Below are 25,475 nucleotides of genomic sequence, written 5' to 3' on the forward strand. Positions count from 1 at the left end.
AAATGACTGCCATTTAAGTGAAAGGTAATTGTAATTTTTACTTCCCGTGTATTGAAACAATATATAGACAATACAAGTAACAGTGTAAGAAATTAAATGAAGAAATTTGGAAACTCGAGTTATTTAAAAATTTTTAAATAAAAGAAATTCTACAACTGAAATATTGAACGAGTGAAAACGGAAAAATCTAAAAAACCGGTTAATTGAGAAATAGAAAAATTCGATAATTGTAAAATTGCCAAATTACAAAATTTAAAAATCTAAACATTGTGAAAATATAAAATTGAAACATCAAAAACTTGAAAATTGAAAGCTGAAATTTTGAAAAATTAAACGATCAGATAACTTGTCGAAATAAGCTACACATATTAAGGAAAAAAGCACAATGTAGCCCCGCCCATCCGCCCTATCTCAATTGTGATAATTTTTTTTATTCGTCGTGAGTCCTTTATCTCTACGAGAAATTAAAACATGTTTTTGAGTATCGTGTTGTTCAAAGAATACTATGTATATTAAAAAAAAAATAAAACCAAAAATTAGGCCCCGCCCCGATCTTAATTCTCAATTGTGATGAATTTTTCATTCGTTGTCAGATCGAGGGGCGGGGCTTAATTGCAAGATCCATATTTGTCTACTAGAATTTATCATTTTAAACGTGTTTGAAGTTTCTACGAATAAACAAAATCATCAGAATGGAGTTGGGGTGGGTGGGCGGGGTTTATGTTTTCCCTTTTTTTCTTAATATATTTAGTATTCTTTGAACAACACGATAAACAAAAACCTGTTTTTAATTTCTTGTAAAGAAATACGTATTTTGCAGTTAAGCTCCGCCCCCTTGCTTCACGGCGAATAAAAAAAATCATTACAATTGAGATAGGGAGGGTGGGCGGGCTTACATTTTGCCTTTTTGTTTGAGTATGTGTAGACTTCTTTTCACAATTTAAAACATGTTTAAAATCGAAAATTTGTATAAGGAAATATCGATTTTGGAATTAGGCTCCGCCCCGTAATTGCAAAATATATATTTCCTTGCAAAAATCTAAGTTTTTTGTTGTGAAAAGATGGCTACTTATATTAAGAAAAAAAAGCCAAAATATAAAAGTCAAAAACTGAATAACTGAAAAAACGAAAAATTTTAAAAACGAAGAAATATAAAATTGAAAATTGAGAAATTGATTCATTAGAAATCGGACGGACAAATGAGAAATCTAAAAATTGTAAAACCATAAAACTCAAAAATGCAAAAGTATAAAACTGAAGATCGAAAATTTGAAAAATCAGATACATAATTGTAAAATAGAAAAATTTCAAAATTGAAAAATTTAAAACCGAAATTTTAAAAAAATAATCAATTGGAACATCGATAGAATTAAATTCTGATAACTGAAAAATTACAAAATTGGATAACTGAATAATTGAAAAAAAGATAAGTTAAAAAACGAAGAAAAAATTGAAAACTGAGAAATTGATTCCTTAAAAACCAGACCACTGAGAAATCTAAAATTTGTAAACACATAAAACCCAAAAATGAAAAAATATGAAATTGAAAAGAAAAAATAATTTTAAAATCAAAATTTGAAAAATCAGACAATTGTGAAACAGAAATATTTCAAATTACTAAAATCACAAAATGCGAAATTTTGAAAATGAAAAATCAAAAACTTGAAAAATTGAAAGCAAAAATTTTGAAAAATTTTAAAAAAATTGGAAAATCGAAACAATGAAGTCGGGATAATTGAAAAAACAAAAAATTTTAACAACGAAGAAATCGAAAAGCTGTGAAAACTAAAACTGGAAAATCAAAAAATTCAAAATTAGAACATTGAAAAATTGCAAAAATATAAAAAGAAAAATTGATATACAGATATATAACTGTAAAACGGAAAAATTACAAAATTGAAAAATCAAAAATTACAAAAACTATACAATGGATAAATCAAAAACAATGAAATTTGGATAATTGACAAATCAAAAATTAAATAACTGAAAAAACGAAGAAATATAAAATTGAAAACCATAAAACTCAAAAATGAGAAATATAAAATTTAAAATCGAAGAATTATAAAATTGAAAATTGAAAAATTGATTCATTAAAAGACGGACAATTTAGAAATTGAAAAATTGTGAAAACATAAAACTCGAAAATCAAAAAATTCAAAATTACAGCATTGAAAAATTCTATGTAATTATAAAATTGACATATTAAACTGTAAATCTGAGAAATTGCAAAAATATAAAATTAAAAATCGAATTTTAACAAAGAAAAATTGAAAAATCAGACACAGTTGTAAAATGAAAAAACTACAAAACTGAAAAATCGAAAAATTACAAAAACTATAAAATGGAAAAATCAAAACTTGAAAAAATTAAAATCGAGATTTTGAAAAATTAAAAATTCAAACATTGGAAACTCGAAACAATGAAGTTTGAATAATTGAAAATCAAAAATTGATAAAACCAAAAATTTTAAAAAACGAATTATAAAATTGAGAATTGAAAAATCGATCCATTAAAAACCGGACAATTGAGAAATCGAAAAATTGTATAAACATAAAACTCAAAAATGAAAAAATTCAAAATTATAACATTGAAAATTTGAATGTAATTGTAAAATTGAAAAATTCCAAAAGTATAAAATTGAAAATCTAATTTCAAATCCGAAAAAGTGAAAAATCAAATAAGTACATAATAATTATTGTAAAATAAAAAATTTACAAAATTGAAAAGTTGAAAAATTGCAAAATTGAAAATCGAAATTTTGAAAAACTAAAAGATTGGAAAAACGAAACAATGAAAATTTGGCTAATTGAATAACTGAAAAAACAAAAAATTTAAAAACGATGAATAAAAAAATTAAAAACTGAAAAATTGATTCATTAAAAACCGGAAATTTGAGAAATCTATGATTGCCCAAATATAAAACTCAAAAATGAAAAAATATACAACTGAAAATTGAATCATTTTAAAATCGAAATATTGCGTAATTTTGAAAAATGAATAATCAAAAAATTGGAACATCGAAACAATAAAATTCGGATAACTGAAAAATAAAAAATTTAATGATATTGAAAAAACAAAAAATTTTAAGAATGAAGAATTATAAAATTGAAAAACTGATTCATTAAAAATTGCACAATTGAGAAATCTGTAAAAACTGTAAAAACAAAAAACTCAAAAATCAAAAAATTGCTAAATTACAACAATGAAAATCGAATAATTTTAGAATCGAAAAATTGAAAAATCAGATACAGAATCGTAAAATTGAAAAATTACAAAATTGAAAAATCGAAAAAAATCAAAAAATTGGAAAATCGAAACAAATAAATTTGGATAACTGAAAAATCAAAAATTCGATAATTGAAAAAAAACGAACATCTGAGAAATCAAAAAATTGTAAAAAGATAAATTCGAAAATAAAATTGGAAATTTTAAAAATCAGATAATAGATCAGAAAAATTGAAAATAGAAATTTTGAAAAATTAAAAATCCAAAAATTGAAAACTCGAAACCATGAAGTTCGGATAATTGAAAATCAAATTTTGAACAACTAAAAAATCGGAAAATCGAAAGAATGAAATACGGCTATTTAAAAAACCAAAATTGAAATTTTGAAAGAACGAAAACTGAAAAATCTAAGATTGCAAAAATATAAAACTCAAAATTAAAAAATATACAATTGAAAATCGAACAATTCTAAAATCGAAAAATTGCGAAAATTTGAAATTGAAAAATCAAAAATCGAATTTTTGAAAAATTAAAAATCGAAATTTTGAAAAATTAAAAATCAAAAAATTGGAATATCGAAACAACGAAATTTAAAAAACTGTCAAATCAAAGAAAAATTGGATAATTGTAAAATTAAAACATTATTAAGCTGTAAATCTGAAAAATTTCAAAAATATAAACAAACTTGAAAATAGAAAAATAGAAAAATTATAATATTAAAAAAACGAAAAACCACACAAATATAAAACGAAAAAAAAATGAAAATGGAAATTTTGAAAAATTGAAAATCAAAAAATTTTAAAAACAAAACAATAAAATTTGGATAATTGAAAAAACCAAATTTTAAAAACGAGAAATTATTGGAATTGAAAACGGATTCATTAAAAACCGGAAAATTGAGAAATCTAAGATTGCAAAAATTTCAAACTCAAAATTGAGAGCTCTAAAATTGTAAAAACTTAAAACTCCAAAAATAAAAAAAAACATTAAATTTAAAATCGAATAATTTTATTAAAATCGAAAAATTGAAAACTCAGATAATTATCGAAACAGTGAAATTCGGATAATTGAGAAAACGAAGAATTATAAAGCTGAAAATTGAGAATTTGATTCCATTTTTAGAATAACTGACATCCGAAAATTGTAAAAAATGTAAAATTGAAAAATCAAAAAATGAGTATGTAAAATAGAAAAGTTGGAGACTCAAATTCTTTTAAAAATGAATAGTTGTAAAATAATTAAGCCGAAAATTAAAATTTTTAAAAATTTAAATTGAAATTTTGAACAATTTAAAATAAAAAAAATGGAAAATGTAAAATTACAGAATTGAAAAATTGGATTAAATGTAAACTCGAAGATTTATTAAACTGTAATTTAAAAAAATCGCAAAATCATTCAATTAAAAAAGGGAACAACTGAAAAATGAAAAATCGAAAAATTGAAAAAGCAAGAATTCCAAACCCGAAAAATTGAAACATCGAGAATTGAAAATTCAAAGATTGAAAAACTAATTCATTAAAAAGTGGACAACTGAAAAATAAATACATCAAAAATGGCAAAATTACAAAACTGAAAAATTGTATAATTTTAAAATTGAAAAATTAAGAAATCAGACAACTGTGAAGTTGAAAAATCAAAAAATTATAAAACTGTACAAATGAAACACATATTTCAAAATTATAAAATTGAAAAAATTCTTCAATTCAAATATCAAACACCTGAAAATAAAAAATCCAAAAATTGAATAATCGGGAAATTGGAAAATCTCATTATCGTAAAAAAATAAAACTGAAAAATAAAAAAAATGCAAAATTACAAATTTGAAAACTTGGTCTAAAGTTATTTATAGAGAATTTCCCTCGCCGCTGGAGTACAATACAACAAATTTGCGAATTTTATTGAGTTTATGATAATCCCTTAAATTAAAACAGATTTGCTATGTACAATTTTGAAGTGACGTCATCACACTTTTGGTGGAAATAATTAAATAAATAAATATATAAGACATAGAAATTAAATTTAAAGCTTAGGAAGCAAAAATTGGTAAACTAATTTTGGAGATTTAATTATACCAGGGTTATGCAACCAACATTACACCGAAGAACCCAAGATTACTATACTTTCTGGAGCTTTTTCTTCTTACAATTACCTTCCTGATACAGTTGACTAATTCATCAAATATTCCAAAACATAAATAAACAGGTAATAGTTTACCCAAAAACGAATCTTCCGGCACACATGACCCAAAAATGGTCGAACAAAACCCCTCCAGCGAACAGGACCTGTCCCAGCAACGTCAACCCCATATACAGACTGGTCCCCAGCCGTATCCCGAAAACTCTGTCAATCAAGAACCCTCCCACGAAGCATAGCACCACGTTGGGCCACGAATACATCGAGTAAAGCATGGCATAATGCGTCGTATCCAGATTCAGATCCTTCTTAATGTGGTCCTCCAAAGCGGCCGGGTTGTCGTAACAAAAGTACGAACCTACAATCAACCACAATGAAAGTATTTGTTATTAAACAGCGATAATGCGAAGTATGTTAACGACTATCAATTTGTGGGGTTAAAGATCACTCGGGCGAAAAATGTAAACAAACAAAGTACGCGTTCGTGTAAATAAGGAAGCTATTAAGGGCGATTACGCAGAAATGGGTCGCTTTTTTCGAAAATGTTTTTGTTTTGGGCGATCAGCTGGCGCGATGACAGTTCACCTAACCTAAAAATCGCTTACCGAAGCCGAGGAAGCACATGAAAATGAGGGCCACGAAGCGGTGGAGGGTGCCCCTGGGGTTGCAGCAGCTGTAGACGCATCCCGGATGCGGTTCTTCCGAAGAGGAGCTTGAGCTGTCCTCGGTTTCCTGGATGTTGGGTCCGCCTTCCATGGTTTGGGGTTTTAGGGCTTTGATATCTTGTGAAAGCGGCTAGTTTTAATGGGGGGCTGTACGCATAGTTCACTGGTTTGGTCAAGAATGGAGAACTGACACCCCCGAAAAGCACATGTGTTGTGTTTTGTACACACTGCACTGTCACTAATGTCACTATTGACCTTTCGAAAGTGATAAGGATGTCTGGTTTATGGTTTGGTTTGTTATCAGGAGGAATTAGCATGCAAGTAGTTGAGATTTGTCTGATAAGAGCGTCGCGTAAGCAGTTAATTATATTCTTTGTTATCTGAAAGTTTAGAACATAACCAAACACCAAAATGTTGGAGGTTTACGCGAGGAATCGATAGAGGGCGCAATTAATTTTAAAGCGCTGATTTTTTTTTCTAGGTTGGCAGCGCTGAAACCTCCTGGAAGTGACTGTAACTTCTGGAGAAGACCTTAAAAGTGGGATTTATATTATAAACTTGCTCTTGTCCTTGAAGTTTCCGTTGCAGTTGCTGTTCCCGTTGACGTTGCTTTTAGAGCTGCCCCGCCCACCCGCCCTGTCTCAATTGTGATGATTTTTTTATTCGTCGTGAGCCAAGGGGGCGGAGCTTAACTGCAAAATCCTTAGTTCTCTACAAGAATTTACCATTTTAAACTTTAAGGTTCTTGTTCTGAAAAGACGACTGAATATGTTAAGAAAAAAGGCAAAATATAAGCCCCGCCCACCCGCCCTATCTCAATTCTGATGATATTTTTTTATTCGTCGTGAGTCCAGGGGAGGAGCTTAATTGTAAAATCCTTATTTTTCTACGAGAAATTACCGTTTGAAGTAAGTTGTTAAGTAATCGTGTTATGTAAAGAGACCTAAATGTATTATAAGCAAAAAGCAGTAAAAAACAGAAAATTCGAAAAATCGAAAATCAAAAGAATGGAAAAAGTCTAAAATTCGAAAAAAAGAATATCGAAAAGTCGAAAATTGAAGAAAAGAAAAATCTTCAAGAATGTTGAAAAATCGAAATTTCGGAAAGTAAGGACTGAAAATTCGAATATCGACTTAAATTAAAAAAAAATGACAAGAAAAATTAAAAAAATTTTAACAGACTAAAATTCGAAAAATTGGAATACTTATCTTAAAACTGAAAGTCGAAAAACGGAAAATCGAAAAATTGAAAAACTAGAAAAATCCTAAAGAAAGTCGAAAAACTAAAAAATCGAAAATAAAAAAAGGACAACTTTTAAATTCGAAAAATTGGAATATCGTAAAATCAAAAATTTAATATAGTGAAAAAATAAAAACTTTCCAGAGAGTCGAAAAATTGAAACACCGAAAATCGAAAATTAAAAATAGGAAAAAATGGAAAAATCTAAAACTGGAAAAACTGAAATATCGAAAAATGGAAAATTAAAAAAAAAATCTTCTAGAAAGCTGAAAAATCGAGAAATCAGAAAATAAAAATTGAAAATTCGAATATCAAAACATTCAGGAATCAAAAAGCTAAATTAAAAAAAAATCTAAAATCAACTGTTAAAAAAATGGAAAAATTTTGCATTTGGAAACTGGAATAACGAAAAATTGAAAATTCGAAATATGTATCGAAAAATTGAAATAGCTAGAAATCGAAAAATAAAAAAACTGAATATTCGAAAATCAAACTTAGTAAATGAAAAACCGATTAAGCGAATTTCGAAAACCAAAAATACGAAAAATCGACAGTCGAAAATAATTGAAAATTCTAAAATTCGAAAATCAAAAATACGAAAATTTGAAAGTCAAAAAGAATTCAACAAGCTAAAATTCGAAAAACTGGCTTACCGAAAATTCGAAAAATCTTCGGGAAAATCAAAAGATTCAAAAATCGAAACTCAAAAATACGAAAAATCGGGAAATCGGAAAGTAAAAAGTTTTAAAATTCGAATAACGAAAAATCGAAAACTCAAGGATTTAAAAAAGTTGAACGAAAAAAATTGGAAAAAAAGTCTAAAAACTGGTAATGGAAAAATTGAGAAACAGAAATAAAGAAGAGCAAAAAAATGAAATCTGAAAAATTGGAATATCGAAAAAAGAAATTTCGAAAACTCGAAAAATAAAAACATCTTCCGGAAAGTCGAAAAACGGAAAAATGAAAATGAAAAAAAATGGAAACATTTTAAATTTGAAAAATTGGAATAGCGAAAAACTCAAAAACTTTCCGGAAAGTTGAAAAATAAAATGACTGAATATTCGAAAAACTGAAAAATCTGAAACTCGAAAAACTGGATTACCAAAAATTCGAAAACTCGAGGATTGAAAAAAATTAAAAGGAAAAACTGAAAATTGAAAATTCTAAAAAGTGAAAATGGAAAAATTGAAAAATAGAAAATAAAAAGTGGAAAAATCTAAAATTCGAAAAATTGGAATATGGAAAATTTGAACTATTGAAAAGCGGAAAAATCAAAATAATAAAACATTTTCCGGAAAGTCGAAAAATCGAAAAATAATCGAAAAAATAAAAATTCTTCCGGAGACACGAAAATTTGTAAAATCCAGAAAATTACCGAAAATGCGGAAAATAGTAAAATCTTCCGGAAAGTCGAAAAATCGAAAAGCAAAGATATTGAAGATTCGAATATCGAAAAATCGGAAACTCGAAGATTCAAAAAAATTAAAAGGAAAAAAATCGAACATTTTAAAAAATGGAAAAATCGACGAGTAAGAAAATTGAAAATTCTCAGAACTGGAAAAAGAAAAGTTGACAAATAGAAAATAAAAAGTGGAAAAATCTAAAATTCGAAAAATTGGAAATTCAAAAAATCAAAAATTCGAAATTTAGGAAAAAATAAAAAGCCTGATATTCGAAAATCAAAATCAGCAAAAGAAAAAACCAATAACCAAATTTCGAAAATCAAAAATTCGAGAAGTCGAGAGTCAAAAAGAATTGAAAAATCTAAAATTCGAAAAACTGGATTACCCGATTCCAAAAAATAGAAAAATCTTCGAGAAAGTCGAAAAATCGAAAAATTGTAAAATAGAAAACTCGAAACTCAAAACTACGAAAAATCGAAAATCGAAAGTTGAAAATCGAAAAATCGGAAAATAAAAAGTTTGGAAATTCGAATATCGAAAAAGCGAAAACTCAAGGATTCAAAAAAGTAAAAAAAAATTGGAAAATTGAAAATTAAAAAATTAAATAATCGATAAGAAAATTGAAAATTCTAAAAACTGAAAATGGGAAAAATTGAAAAAAGGAAATAAAGAGGAGCGAAAAAACAAAATCTGAAAAATTGGAATATCGAAAAAAGAAATTTCGAACATTCGAAAAATCTTCCAGAAAGTCGAAAAACGAAAAAAACGGAAAAAATGGAAAACATTTTAAATTTGAAAAACTGGAATATCGAAAAATTCAAAAAGCTACCGGAGAGTTGTAAAATAAAAAGACTGAATATAATTAAAAAATCTGAAACTCGAAAAACTGGATTACCAAAAATTCGAAAAAATATAAAAATCTTCCTGAAAGTCGAAAAATCGAAAAATTTATAAATTGAGAAAGCGAAAAATACAGATATTGAAAATTCGAGAACTCGAGGATAAAAAAAGATAAAACAAAAACAAATCGAAAATCAAAAAATTGGAAAAATGGAAAAGTAGGAAAATTAAAAAATCTAAAAACTGAAAACGGAAAAATTGAAAAATCGAAAATAGAAAGTGTAAAAATCTAAAATTCGAAAAACTGGAATATCAAAAAAAAGAAAATTCGAAAAATCGAAAAAATAAAAACATCTCCCGGAAAATCGAAAAATCGACAAATTTCAAAAGCGAGAAATCGACAAATCGGCTGATTATTCGAAAATCAAAATCAGTAAATGAAAAATCCATTAACCGAATTGCGAAAATCCAAAATATAAAAATTTGAAAGTCGAAAAAATTAACAACCTATAATTCGAAAAACTGGTTTACCAAAATTGAAAATTCATAAAAAAATTGAAAATGGAAAAATTGAAAAATAGAAAATAAAAAGTGGAAAAATCTAAAATTCGAAAAATTGGAATATCGAAAATTCGAACTATCGAAAAACTGAAAAATCGAAATAATAAAACATCTCCCGGAAAGTCGAAAAATCGAAAAATTGTAAAAGCGAGAAAGTAAATGAAAAACCGATTAAGCGAATTTCGAAAACCAAAAATACGAAAAATCGACTGTCGAAAAGAAATGAAAAATCTAAAATTCGAAAAACTGGTTTACCGAAAATTCGAAAAAATAGAAAAATCATCGGGAAAGTCGAAAAATCGAAGAACTGAAAAATCGAAACTCAAAAATACGAAAGATCGAAAAACGAAAGTCGAAAATTGAAAAATCTGGAAATAGGAAAGTAAAAAGATTTAAAATAATTCGAATAACGAAAACTTGAAAACTCAAGGATATAAAAAAGTTGAAAAAAAAATTGGAAAATTGAAAATTAAAAAAACGGAAAAATAGACAATTAAATAATGGAAAAATCGATAAGAAAAAAAATTGAAAAATCTAAAAACTGGAAATGGAAAAATTGAAAAAGGAAACAAAGAAACAAAATCTGAAAAATTGGAATATCGAAAAAAGAAATTTCGAAAACTCGAAAAATAGAAACATCTTCCGGAACGCCGAAAAACGGAAAAAACGAAAATGAAAAAAATGGGAACATTTTAAATTTGAAAAACTGGAATACCGACAAACTCAAAAACGTTCCGGAAAGTTGAAAAATAAAAAGAATATTCGAAACTCAAAGATACAAAAAATCGAAAATAAAAAAAAAATTGAAAAATCTGAAACTCGAAAAACTGGATTACCGAAAATTCGAAAAAATATAAAAATCTTCCTGAAAGTCGAAAAATCGAAAAATTTAAAAATTGAGAAATCGAAAAATACAGATATTGAAAATTCGAGAACGCGAGGATTCAAAAAAGATAAAACAAAACAAATCGAAAATTAAAAAATTGGAAAAATGGAAAAGTAGGAAAATTGGCTGATTATTCGAAAATCAAAATCAGTAAATGAAAAATCCAATAACCGAATTTCGAAAATCCAAAACACAAAAATTCGTAAGTCAAAAAGAATTAAAAAATCTAAAATTCGAAAATGAAAAATACGAAAATACGAAAGTCAAAAAGAATTGAAAAACCTAAAATTCGAAAAACTGGCTTGCCGAAAATTCGAAAAATAGAAAAATCTTCGGGAAAGTCGAAAAATCGAAAAACTGAAAAATTGAGACTAAAAAAATCGGGAAATCGGAAAGTAAAAAGATTTAAAATTCGAATAACGAAAAATCGAAAACTCAAGGATTTAAAAAAGTTTTAAAAAAAAAAATTGGAAAATTGAAAATTAAAAAAAGGAAAAACTGAAAATTAAATAATGAAAAAATTGATAAGGAAGGAAATTGAAAAGTCTAAAAACTGGAAATGGAAAAACTGAAACAACTGAAGGAAACAAAGACGAGCAAAAAAATAAAATCTGAAAAATTGGAATATCGGAAAAAGAAATTTCGAAAACTCGAAAAATAGAAACATCTTCCGGAAAGTAGAAAAACGGAAAAAACGAAAATGAAAAAAAAATGGAAACATGTTAAATTTGAAAAATTGGAATATGAAAAAATCGACAAACTCAACAACTTTCCCGAAAATTGAAAAATAAAAAGACTGAATATTCGAAAATCAACATCAGTAAATGAAAAATCTAATAACTGAATTTCGAAAATCAAAAATACGAAAAATCGAAAATCGGAAGTTGAAAATCGATAAAATCGAGAAATATTCAAAAAACTTGAAAGAAAAAAATTGGAAAATTGAAAATTAAAAAAATGGAAAAATCGATAAGTATAAAAAAATTGAAAAGTCTAATAAGTGAAAATGGATAAATTGAAAAAAGAAATCAAGAAGAGCAAAAATCCAAAATTCCAAAAATTGGAATATCGAAAAAAAAATTCGAAAACTCTAAAAATAGAAACATCTTCCGGAAAGTCGAAGAAATGGAAAATGGAAAATAAAAAAAATGGAAAAATTTTAAATTTGAAAAACTGGAATATCGAAAAATCGAAAAGCTCAAAAATCTTCCGGAAAGTTGAAAAATAAAAGCACTGAACATTCGAAAATCAAAATACGAAAAATTGTATTTAAAAAAAAAATTGTTGAAGATAATTTCAGAGAACTTACCTCGCCCTTGAAGTACAGTATCCCGTTTCTTTGAAAAACTATAAAATTTGATTTTGCGATTTTTGTTTTGTGATAAATTCTAAGTAAATATGAAGAAAAACCAATGGTGTAAATAAAAACTCCGAAAATTCGAAAAATCGAAAATCAAAAAAATGGAAAAAATCTAAAATTCGAAAAAAGAATATCGAAAAGTCGAAAATTGAAGAAAAGAAAAATCTTCAAGAACATTGAAAAATCGAAAATTCGGAAAGTAAAAGGGCTGAAAATTCGAATATCGAAAATGTGAAGACTTGAGCAATCAAAAATGCGACAATTAAAAAAAATGAGAAGCGAAAATTAAAACAATTTTAACAGACTAAAATTCGAAAAATTGAAATACTTATCTTAAAACTTAAAGTTGAAAAATTGAAAAATTAGAAAAATCCTAAACAAAGTCGAAAAACTAAAAAATCGAAAATAAAAAAAAGGAAAACTGTTAAATTCGAAAAATTGAAATATCGTAAAATCGAAAATTTAATATAGTGAAAAAATAAAAACTTTCCGGAGAGTCGAAAAATTGAAACACCGAAAATCGAAAATTAAAAATACGAAAAAATGGAAAAATCTGAAACTGGAAAAACTGAAATATCGAAAAATGGAAAATTAAAAAAAAAATCTTCCGGAAAGCTGAAAAATCGAGAAATCAGAAAGTAAAAAATTGAAAATTCGAATATCAAAAAATCGAGGAATCTAAAAGCGAAATTAAAAAAATTCTAAAATCAACTGTTAAGAAAATGGAAAAATTTTGCATTTGGAAATTGGAATAACGAAAAATTGAAAATTCGAAATATGTATCGAAAAATGGAAAAAGCTAGAAATCGAAAAATAAAAAAACTGAATATTCGAAAATCAAAATTAGTAAATGAAAAACCGATTAAGCGAATTTCGAAAACCAAAAATACGAAAAATCGACAGTCGAAAATTATTGAAAAATCTAAAATTCGAAAATCAAAAATACGAAAATTTGAAAGTCAAAAAGAATTCAACAAGCTAAAATTCGAAAAACTGGCTTACCGAAAATTCGAAAAATCTTCGGGAAAATCAAAAAATTCAAAAATCGAAACTCAAAAATACGAAAAATCGGGAAATCGGAAAGTAAAAAGTTTTAAAATTCGAATAACGAAAAATCGAAAACTCAAGGATTTAAAAAAGTTGAAAGAAAAAAATTGGAAAAAAAGTCTAAAAACTGGTAATGGAAAAATTGAAAAACAGAAATAAAGAAGAGCAAAAAAATGAAATCTGAAAAATTGGAATATCGAAAAAAGAAATTTCGAACATTCGAAAAATCTTCCAGAAAGTCGAAAAACGAAAAAAACGGAAAAAATGGAAAACATTTTAAATTTGAAAAACTGGAATATCGAAAAATTCAAAAAGCTACCGGAGAGTTGTAAAATAAAAAGACTGAATATAATTAAAAAATCTGAAACTCGAAAAACTGGATTACCAAAAATTCGAAAAAATATAAAAATCTTCCTGAAAGTCGAAAAATCGAAAAATTTATAAATTGAGAAAGCGAAAAATACAGATATTGAAAATTCGAGAACTCGAGGATAAAAAAAGATAAAACAAAAACAAATCGAAAATCAAAAAATTGGAAAAATGGAAAAGTAGGAAAATTAAAAAATCTAAAAACTGAAAACGGAAAAATTGAAAAATCGAAAATAGAAAGTGTAAAAATCTAAAATTCGAAAAACTGGAATATCAAAAAAAAGAAAATTCGAAAAATCGAAAAAATAAAAACATCTCCCGGAAAATCGAAAAATCGACAAATTTCAAAAGCGAGAAATCGACAAATCGGCTGATTATTCGAAAATCAAAATCAGTAAATGAAAAATCCATTAACCGAATTGCGAAAATCCAAAATATAAAAATTTGAAAGTCGAAAAAATTAACAACCTATAATTCGAAAAACTGGTTTACCAAAATTGAAAATTCATAAAAAAATTGAAAATGGAAAAATTGAAAAATAGAAAATAAAAAGTGGAAAAATCTAAAATTCGAAAAATTGGGATATCGAAAATTCGAACTATCGAAAAACTGAAAAATCGAAATAATAAAACATCTCCCGGAAAGTCGAAAAATCGAAAAATTGTAAAAGCGAGAAAGTAAATGAAAAACCGATTAAGCGAATTTCGAAAACCAAAAATACGAAAAATCGACTGTCGAAATGAAATGAAAAATCTAAAATTCGAAAAACTGGTTTACCGAAAATTCGAAAAAATAGAAAAATCATCGAGAAAGTCGAAAAATCGAAGAACTGAAAAATCGAAACTCAAAAATACGAAAGATCGAAAAACGAAAGTCGAAAATTGAAAAATCTGGAAATAGGAAAGTAAAAAGATTTAAAATAATTCGAATAACGAAAACTTGAAAACTCAAGGATATAAAAAAGTTGAAAAAAAAATTGGAAAATTGAAAATTAAAGAAACGGAAAAATAGAAAATTAAATAATGGAAAAATCGATAAGAAAAAAAATTGAAAAATCTAAAAACTGGAAATGGAAAAATTGAAAAAGGAAACAAAGAAACAAAATCTGAAAAATTGGAATATCGAAAAAAGAAATTTCGAAATCTCGAAAAATAGAAACATCTTCCGGAACGCCGAAAAACGGAAAAAACTAAAATGAAAAAAATGGGAACATTTTAAATTTGAAAAACTGGAATACCGACAAGCTCAAAAACGTTCCGGAAAGTTGAAAAGTAAAAAGAATATTCGAAACTCAAAGATACAAAAAATCGAAAATAAAAAAAAAATTGAAAAATCTGAAACTCGAAAAACTGGATTACCGAAAATTCGAAAAAATATAAAAATTTTCCTGAAAGTCGAAAAATCGAAAAACTTAAAAATTGAGAAATCGAAAAATACAGATATTGAAAATTCGAGAACGCGAGGATTCAAAAAAGATAAAACAAAACAAATCGAAAATTAAAAAATTGGAAAAATGGAAAAGTAGGAAAATTGAAAAGTCTAAAAATTGAAAAATCGAAAATAAAAAGTGTAAAAATCTAAAATTCGAAAAATTGGAATATCAATAAACAAAATTCGAAAAATCGAAAAAATAAAAACATCTCCCGGAAAATCGAAAAATCGACGAACTGCGAAAGCGAGAAATCGACAAATTGGCTGATTATTCGAAAATCAAAATCAGTAAATGAAAAATCCAATAACCGAATTTCGAAAATCCAAAACACAAAAATTCGTAAGTCAAAAAGAATTGAAAAATCTAAAATTCGAAAATGAAAAATAGGAAAATACGAAAGTCAAAAAGAATTGAAAAACCTAAAATTCGAAAAACTGGCTTGCCGAAAATTCGAAAAATAGAAAAATCTTCGGGAAAGTCTAAAAATCGAAAAACTGAAAAATCGAGACTCAAAAAATCGGGAAATCGGAAAGTAAAAAGATTTAAAATTCGAATAACGAAAAATCGAAAACTCAAGGATTTAAAAAAGTTTAAAAAAAAAATTGGAAAATTGAAAATTAAAAAAAGGAAAAACTGAAAATTAAATAATGAAAAAATTGATAAGGAAGGAAATTGAAAAGTCTAAAAACTGGAAATGGAAAAACTGAAACAACTGAAGGAAACAAAGACGAGCAAAAAAATAAAATCTGAAAAATTGGAATATCGAAAAAAGAAATTTCGAAAACTCGAAAAATAGAAACATCTTCCAGAAAGTCGAAAAACGGAAAAAACGAAAATAAAAAAAAATGGAAACATGTTAAATTTGAAAAATTGGAATATGGAAAAATCGACAAACTCAACAACTTTCCCGAAAATTGAAAAATAAAAAGACTGAATATTCGAAAATCAACATCAGTAAATGGAAAATCCAATAACTGAATTTCGAAAATCAAAAATACGAAAAATCGAAAATCGGAAGTTGAAAATCGATAAAATCGAGAAATATTCAAAAAACTTGAAAGAAAAAAATTGGAAAATTGAAAATTAAAAAAATGGAAAAATCGATAAGTGTAAAAAAATTGAAAAGTCTAATAACTGAAAATGGATAAATTGAAAAAAGAAATAAAGAAGAGCAAAAATCCAAAATTCCAAAAATTGGATTATCGAAAAAAAATTTCGAAAACTCTAAAAATAGAAACATCTTCCGGAAAGTCGAAGAAATGGAAAATGGAAAATAAAAAAAATGGAAAAATTTTAAATTTGAAAACTTGGAATATCGAAAAATTGAAAAGCTCAAAAATCTTCCGGAAAGTTGAAAAATAAAAGCACTGAACATTCGAAAATCAAAATACGAAAAATCGTATTTAAAAAAAAATTGTTGAAGATAATTTCAGAGAACTTACCTCGCCCTTGAAGCACAGCATCCCGTTTCTTTGAAAAACTATAAAATTTTATTTTGCGATTTTTGTTTTGTGATAAATTCTAAGTAAATATACAGAAAAACCAATGGTGTAAATAAAAACTCCGAAAATTCGAAAAATTGAAAATGAAAAAAATGGAAAAAATCTAAAATTCGAAAAAAAGAATATCGAAAAGTCGAAAATTGAAGAAAAGATAAATGTTCAAGAACGTTGAAAAATCGAAAATTCGGAAAGTAAAAGGGCTGAAAATTCGAATATCGAAAATCTGAAGACTTGAGCAATCAAAAATGCGAAAATTAAAAAAAAATGAGAAGCGAAAATTAAAAAAATTTTAACAGACTAAAATTCGAAAAATTGGAATACTTATCTTAAAACTGAAAGTCGAAAACCGGAAAACGAAAAATTGAAAAACTAGAAAAATCATCTCAAGGATTTAAAAAAGTTGAAAAAAAAATTGGAAAATTGAAAATTAAAAAACGGAAAACTTGAAAATTAAAAAAATGGAAAAATCGATAAGTAAGAAAATTGAAAAGTCTAATAACTGAAAATGGAAAAATTGAAAAAAGGAAATAAAGAAGAGCAAAAAAATAAAATCAGAAAAATTGGAATATCGAAAAATAAAATTTCGAAAACTCGAAAAATAGAAACATCTTCCGGAAAGCCGAAAAACGGAAAAAACGAAAATGAAAAAAAATGAAGCATTTTAAATTTGAAAAATTGGAATATCGAAAAGTCGAAAAGCTCAAAAACCTTCCGGAAAGTTGAAAAATAAAAAGACTGAATATTCGAAAATCAAAAATACGAAAAATCCAAAATAAAATAAAATTGAAAAATCTGAAACTCGAAAAACTGGATTACCAAAAATTCGAAAAAATAGAAAAATCGAAAACTCGAGGATTGAAAAAAATTAAAATGAAAAAAAATCGAAAATTATAAAAACTGACAATTGAAAATTCTAAAAAGTGAAAATGGAAAAATTGAAAAATAGAAAATAAAAAGTGGAAAAATCTAAAATTAAAAAAATTGGAATATGGAAAAATAGAAAATTCGAACTATTGAAAAACTGAAATATCGAAATAATAAAACATCTCTCGAAAAGTCGAAAAATCGAAAAATTGTAAAAGCGAGAAATCGAAAAATAAATGGACTGAATATTCGAAACTCAAAATTAGTAAATGAAAAACCGATTAAGCGAATTTCGAAAAAAAAAATAAAAACTCTTCCGGATAGTCGAAACTTTGTAAAATAAATGAAAAACCAATTAAGCGAATTTCGAAAACCAGAAATACGAAAAATCGACAGGCAAAAAGAATTGAAAAATCTAAAATTCGGAAAACTGGATTACCTAAAATTCGAAAAAATATAAAAATCTTCCTGAAAGTCGAAAAATCGAAAAATTTAAAAATTGAGAAATCGAAAAGTACAGATATTGAAAATTCGAGAAGTCGAGGATTAAAAAAAATTAAAACAAAAACAAATCGAAAATAAAAAAAATTGGAAAAATGGAAAAGTAGGAAAATTGAAAAGTCTAAAAACTGAACAGGAAAAATTGAAAAGTCGAAAATAAAAAGCGTAAAAATCTAAAATTCGAAAAATTGGAATATCAAAAAAAAAAGAAATTCGAAAAATCGAAAAAATAAAATCAACTCCCAGAAAATTGAAAAATCGACAAATTGCGAAAGCGATAAATCGACAAATAAACGGGCTGATTATTCGAAAATCAAAATCAGTAAATGAAAAATCCAATAACCGAATTTCGAAAATCCAAAACACAAAAATTCGTAAGTCAAAAAGAATTGAAAAATCTAAAATTCGAAAATGAAAAATACGAAAATTCGAAAGTCAAAAAGAATTGAAAAACCTAAAATTCGAAAAACTGGCTTGCCGAAAATTCGAAAAATAGAAAAATCTTCGGGAAAGTCGAAAAATCGAAAAATTGAAAAATCGAAACCCAAAAAATCGGGAAATCGGACAGTAAAAAGATTTAAAATTCGAATAACGAAAAATCGAAAACTCAAGGATTTAAAAAAGTTTAAAGAAAAAAATTGGAAAATTGAAAATTAAAAAAATGGAAAAACTGAAAATTAAATAATGAAAAAATCGATAAGGAAGGAAATTGAAAAGTCTAAAAACTGGAAATGGAAAAACTGAAACAACTGAAGACAACAAAGAAGAGCAAAAAAATAAAATCTGAAAAATTGGAATATCGAAAAAATAAATTTCGAAAACTCGAAAAATAGAAACATCTTCCAGAAAGTCGAAAAACGGAAAAAACGAAAATGAAAAAAAAAATGGAAACATGTTAAATTTGAAAAATTGGAATACGGAAAAATCGACAAACTCAACAACTTTCCCGAAAATTGAAAAATAAAAAGACTGAATATTCGAAACTCAACATCAGTAAATGAAAAATCCAATAACCGAATTTCGAAAATCAAAAATACGAAAAATCGAAAATCGGAAGTTGAAAATCGATAAAATCGAGAAATATTCAAAAAACTTGAAAGAAAAAAATTGAAACATTGAAAATTAAAAAAATGGAAAAATCGGTAAGTATAAAAAAATTGAAAAGTTTAATAACTGAAAATGGATAAATTGAAAAAAAAATAAGGAAGAGCAAAAATCCAAAATTACAAAAATTGAAATATCGAAAAAAAATTTCGAAAACTCTGAAAATAGAAACATCTTCCGGAAAGTCGAAAAAATGGAAAATGGAAAATAAAAAAAATGGAAAAATTTTAAATTTGAAAAATTGGAATATCGAAAAATCGAAAAGCTCAAAAATCTTCCGGAAAGTTGAAAAATAAAAGTACTGAACATTCGAAAATCAAAATACGAAAAATCGTAATTAAAAAAAATTGTTGAAGATAATTTCAGAGAACTTACCTCGCCCTTGAAGTACAGTATCCCGTTTCTTTGAAAAACTATAAAATTTGATTTTGCGATTGTTGTTTTGTTATAAATTCTAAGTAAATATGAAGAAAAACCAATGGTGTAAATAAAAACTCCGAAAATTCGAAAAATTGAAAATGAAAAAAATGGAAAAAATCTAAAATTCGAAAAAAAGAATATCGAAAAGTCAAAAATTGAAGAAAAGAAAAATCTTCAAGAACGTTGAAAAATCGAAAATTCGGAAAGTAAAAGGACTGAAAATTGGAATATCGAAAATCTGAAGACTTGAGCAATCAAAAATGCGAAAATTAAAAAAACATGAGAAGCGAAAATTAAAAAAAATTTAACAGACTAAAATTCGAAAAATTGGAATACTTATCTTAAAACTGAAAGTCGAAAACCGGAAAACGAAAAATTGAACAACTAGAAAAATCCTAAAGAAAGTCGAAAAACTAAAAAGTCGAAAATAAAAAAAGGACAACTTTTAAATTCGAAAAATTGGAATATCATAAAATCAAAAATTCAAAATACCGAAAAAATAAAAAATCTTCCGGACTGTCGAAACTTTGTAAAATAAATGTAAAACGAAAAATCGGCAGTCTAAAAGAATTGAAAAATCTAAAACTCGGAAAACTGGATTACTGAAAATTCGAAAAATATCAAAATCTTCCTGAAAGTTGAAAAATCGAAAAATTCAAAAATTGAGAAATCGAAAAGTTAAAACAAAAACAAATCGAAAATTAAAAAATTGGAAAAATGGCAAGTAGGAAAACTGAAAAGTCTAAAAACAGAAAACGGAAAAATTGAAAAATCGAAAATAAAAAGTGTAAAAATCTAAAATTCGAAAAATTGCAATATCAAAAAAAAAAGAAAATTTGAAAAATCGTAAAAACAAAACATCTCCCGGAAAGTTGAAAAATCGACAAATTGCGATATAGAAAGGCTGATTATTCGAAAATCAAAACTAGTAGATGTCCAATGACCGAATTTCGAAAATCCAAAATACAAAAATTCGTAAGTCAAAACGAATTGAAAAACCTAAAATTCGAAAAACTGGTTTGCCGAAAATTCGAAAAAATAGAAAAATCTTGTTGAAAGTCGAAAAATCGAAAAATTGAAAAATCTAAATAATACAAAAAATCAAAAATCGAAACTGAATAATACAAAAAATCAAAAATCGAAAGTCGAAAATACGAAAAATCGGGAAATCTGAAAGTAAAAAGATTTAAAATTCGATCAACGAAAAATCGAAAACTCAAGGATTTAAAAAAGTTGAAAGAAAAAAATTGGAAAATTGAAAATTAAAAAAAAGGGAAAAATTGAAAATTAAATAATGGAAAATTCGATAAGGAAGGAAATTGAAAAGTCTAAAAACTGGAAATGGAAAAATTGAAAAAGGAAACAAAAAAGAGCAAAAAATAAAATCCAAAAAAGAGCGAGCTCACGGTGCGGTGTTCACGTCGTGCTCCGAGTTTCCGAGTGTTTTTCGAAGTTTATCTTGAATTTATACTTAACAAAAGTGCATATTCAGGGAGAGTTATCACTTTGCCTGGATTATAATATTCGGTGATCCCAATCTGGTGAGATCTTTCCATTTAATTACAAACTTATCGTGTATCTCCTTTCGGTGTTGTCGTTATCAACCAAGCCGCAGTTGTTTTTTGGTGTTCGTTCGGCCAGCGGTCGGCCTTCGTTTTTGTAGGCGGCCCGCTGACCCTCAATCGTTTGCCAAAAAAAAAATATATATATACTTTTTCTTAATTTCCGACATTTCGACAATTCTTTCAAATCGACCATGTTACCTATTTGCGGTAAATGTCATAGCGCTATCAAAACCCGTCCATCTTCAGGCTATTTATCCTGCTCAGGTACATGTGAAAAGCGTTTTCACTTTAAATGTGTAGATGTACCGGAAAGCCTTCAAGAGCAGCTGGAATCTGTTCCAGGTCTCAACTGGAAATGTTCGGATTGTTTAAAAAAATGTGTTAGTTTTGATTCGGATTCTCTGAATGTTTTTCTCGGGAAAAAATTCGAGGAAATGGTTAGCAACCTGAAAGAAGTTTTCTCCGACTTAAAGACTGATCTGATTAAGAACGCCGAACGTCAGACACATTCATGGAGCCGGAACCCGTAACTTCATTCTCCTCGATATTAAAAATCAAAACGAAACCAGCAGTCATATAAAAAATCTTACGACAGATTAATGGCAGCTGGCGGACTCTTTATCGGGTACGATTACTGTATAGTTTTTGACGGACTAGATGCTAACCGCTGTTTCAATTGCAACAATTTCGGCCATTCGTCCCGCGTGTGCAAGGAGAAACTTTCCTGTCCAAAATGCAGTTCTGAGCATGAATTAAGTGCCTACGTAGCCGAAAACCTGAAATGTATAAACTGCATTCGAATGTCTATCAAAGAAGGCAAACAATTTGACACAAATCACGCGGTCTGGGATAATTCCTGTACCGTTTACAAATCAGCTCTTGAGAAACTTAAAGCTGATATTTTTTCAACATAGCAACCAGTACGCAGGTCTTCTGGCCATGTCGAAACATCGTATCACGATCGAAACAAAATCGCGCAATATGCGGTGATGTACACAAACATTGCATCTTTATTAGCCAAACTTGACCCTCTTACTCTATATATACAAGAAAAAAATCCTGCCTGTATTCTGCTAACTGAAACATGGCTGTCTCCCGTTGTCCCAGACTCTTTGATTGGTTTAAACGACTACATCTTCTATCGTACGGATCGTTCCTCACGTGGAGGAGGAGTCTGTATCTTGTTATGTACAATCACCTCTTATATATATTCCTTACGTTAACAATTTTCCCTACTCATTTTATTGACACTATACTACACCTCTACCGGACAAAGAAAAAAAAAAATTACATTTAGGTAACATTTAGATGTAATTTTTGTCTAAAACTAACACATTCGCACAATCATTCATTCTGAAACTTGGTTTAAATTAAATCTAAACATGTTATGACCTACGCTAACTATTACTATTACAAATTTTCTTTTGATGACTTTACAAGACATGCTACACTACATGCAACGTGAACCGTGCATAGCGTTAGTCATCTTTATGATATAATTTTGTTCTATTTTTATGCACTGTTACCTGTTTACTATTTTTAATTATTTTCACATTTGGTGTTTCTTCTTCTAAAACTTCGAAAGGACCGTTGTACACAACACTTAATTTATCACCTGTTTCGTTTTGCACTAAAATTAAATCACCTTTCTTATAAACTATGGGATTAGCATTCTTATCGTACTTATCTTTCCGTTTAAGTTTACTTGCAACTAAATTACAATGTGCATCTTGATGTGCTTTCTGTAACCTAAATTTTAATTCTTTAGAATAATCGTCAAAATTATACATTGGCTCGATTTCCTTAACTAAATTGCTAGGAATTTTACATTTTTTCCCGAAAACCAATTCATAAGGAGTGTACTTTGTTTCCGTATGTACTGTAGTATTATAAGAAAAACACCAATAAGATAGCCATGTACTCCATGATCTCGTTTTATTTTCTGTCATCGTTCTCAAATAAGCTCCTAAGACTTTATGAGAATTTTCAAGTGCCCCTATACTCTGATGATGGTAAGATGTAGAATGCAACTGCTTAATATGCAATAGTTTACAAATTTCAGACATTGTTGATGAAATAAATTCCGTACCCCGATCTGAAGCAATTTCTTTCGGAATTCCGAACCGTAAAATAAAGTTTTCTACAAAATTTTTAGCTACTGTTATCGTGTCTTTGGTTTTTAATGGATACGCTTCTACAAATTTAGTTAAATCGCATTGCAGTGTGAGTATATAGTTAAAACCATATAAATCTTTTTCTATGGGGCCTACGATATCCAAATAGATTTTCTCAAATGAGGAAGATGGTGTAGATGTAATTACCATTGGTTCTTTTATATGTTTACTAAATTTCTGTTTTTGACAACTATCACATTTTTTTACAAAATTCGTAACGTCTCTACTTAATCCTGGCCAAAAGTAATATTTTTTAATATTATTTAGCATTCTGTTAATTCCTGCATGACCACTAGTTGGTAGTAAGTGGAAATCATTTAAAATTACTGTTTGTTCATCTTTATTAAATACACGTCGAGCTCCTGACACAACATAAATCCTTGGAAAAGGAAGGTTGAACTTATTTGTATTTTGGGTACCCTGTGAGCTCATTTCATTATTACATATCCTAGCTAGGTCTCTTATAATATGCGCATTATCATTATTTTTTAAAACTGTCAACTCTGTAATATCAAATTTTTTACAAATTAACGCTAAATCTCTCGACAACTCGTCTCGCGCTGATGCCGATCGGGATTTTAGGTTTGTGTAAATTGTTGACACAGCAGGAATATAGGTAAAATTTCCAATCTTTTCTTTGTGATATTTCTCAAAACTTTTGGAAATTGCCTTAGGATTAACTACCAATTCAATACAATCTTTGGGTTTTTTGAGTATTTCTACAATATTCGGGTGATCAGTCCGTATGTTTGCAGTAATCTCTGAATTGTCATATTTCTGGTCACTGGATTTACATTTTTTTACTTGCGCTCTTGTCATCACAGCAATCAAATTTTCATTCATACTTTTCAATTCATTCGATGACACACTCACTCGTGATAAAGCATCTGCAGAGACATTATCTGCTCCTTTCACATACTCGACAACAAAATCATACTCTTCCAAACATAATCTAAATTTAGTTAATCTGCTAGAGGGATTGGTAAGATTGAATAAATACACCAGTGGTCTGTGATCAGTTAAAATTTTAAACCGTCTACCATACAGATATGGTCGAAAATGTTTCACTCCCCAGACTATAGCTAATAACTCTTTTTCTATAGTTGAGTAATTCAATTCGGCTTTATTTAGAACTCGACTGGCGTAAGCTACTGGTTTACTATTTTGATTTGATCAAATAGCTCCAACTGCTATCCCAGATACATCAGTTTGTAAAATAAACTCATTTTTTTTCTGAAAAATCTGGATAATCCAATACCGGAGGTTTCGTAAGAGCATTTTTAAGATTTAGAAAAGCTTGTTGACAAGATTTAGACCATTCAAATGTTACATTTTTCTTACAAAGTTGATTTAAGGGTGCTGCCCTTTCAGCAAATTTTGGTATGTACTTTCTGTAGTAATTAGCAAATGCCACGAATCGTCTTACTTCATCAACTGTTGTCGGAATAGGATATTCATTTAATATTTTAGTTTTACTAGGATCAGGTAAAATACCATTCGATGTAATAATATGTCCCAAATAAAGAATCTCTTTCTTCAAAAACTCACATTTTACTGGATTAAGTTTCAAGTTTACTTTCCTAAGCCTGTTAAATACTTTAATTAAATTAGAATTGTGATCTTGTAGATTTCTTCCAAATACAATTAAATCATCTAGGTAGACAAAACATTTTTCATAATTTAAACCAGACATTGCTATTGTCATTAGTCGTGAAAAAGCTCTGGGACTTGTTTTTAAACCCATCGGCAACATTTTCATTTGAAACTGCCCCTGGTTTGTAGTAAAAGCTGTATAAGGTCGACTTTGTTGTTCTAATTCTACCTGATAGTATCCCTGACTCAGATCTAAATGAGAAAAATATATCGCTCCCGATAATGAATCTAAAATATCTGTTATATTCGGTAAGGGAAATTTATCGTCCTCAATTTTTTGATTAAGTAACCTATAATAATCGATAACTACTCTCCATTTCTTTTCCCCATTTTTATCATTTTTCTTTGGAACTAGAAGAAGTGGTGACGAATATTCGCTTTTAGATTCTTCTATTATATCATCCTTTAACATGTTACGTATTTGTTTTTCGATTTCTAGTTTTTGTGTTTGTGGAATCCTATAGGGTTTGACATAAATAGAACTTGTATTATCCTTCAGTTTAATGGATTGTTTATATAAATTAGTAGTCGA

General features: G+C 27.3%; 1 protein-coding gene across 1 annotated transcript in view; it reads right to left on the reverse strand.

The window, feature by feature from the left end:
• Positions 1-6,443, reverse strand: part of LOC135131039 (major facilitator superfamily domain-containing protein 1-like) — a 92,618-nt gene extending 86,175 nt beyond the window's left edge. Inside the window, exons 1-2 of the mRNA XM_064058559.1 lie at positions 5,964-6,443; positions 5,440-5,716 (exon numbers count right to left, since the gene is read on the reverse strand). Coding sequence (XP_063914629.1) covers positions 5,440-5,716; positions 5,964-6,114 — 428 coding nt within the window. The 5' untranslated portion in view covers positions 6,115-6,443. The remainder of the gene's footprint in view (positions 1-5,439; positions 5,717-5,963) is intronic.
• Between the last annotated feature and the right edge of the window lie 19,032 nt (positions 6,444-25,475).

Source organism: Zophobas morio, unplaced genomic scaffold (genome assembly GCF_036711695.1).
Source record: "Zophobas morio isolate AGI-343-1 ecotype UQ-CSIRO unplaced genomic scaffold, CSIRO_AGI_Zmor_V1 ptg000018l, whole genome shotgun sequence".
Taxonomy (NCBI): Eukaryota; Metazoa; Arthropoda; class Insecta; order Coleoptera; family Tenebrionidae; genus Zophobas; species Zophobas morio.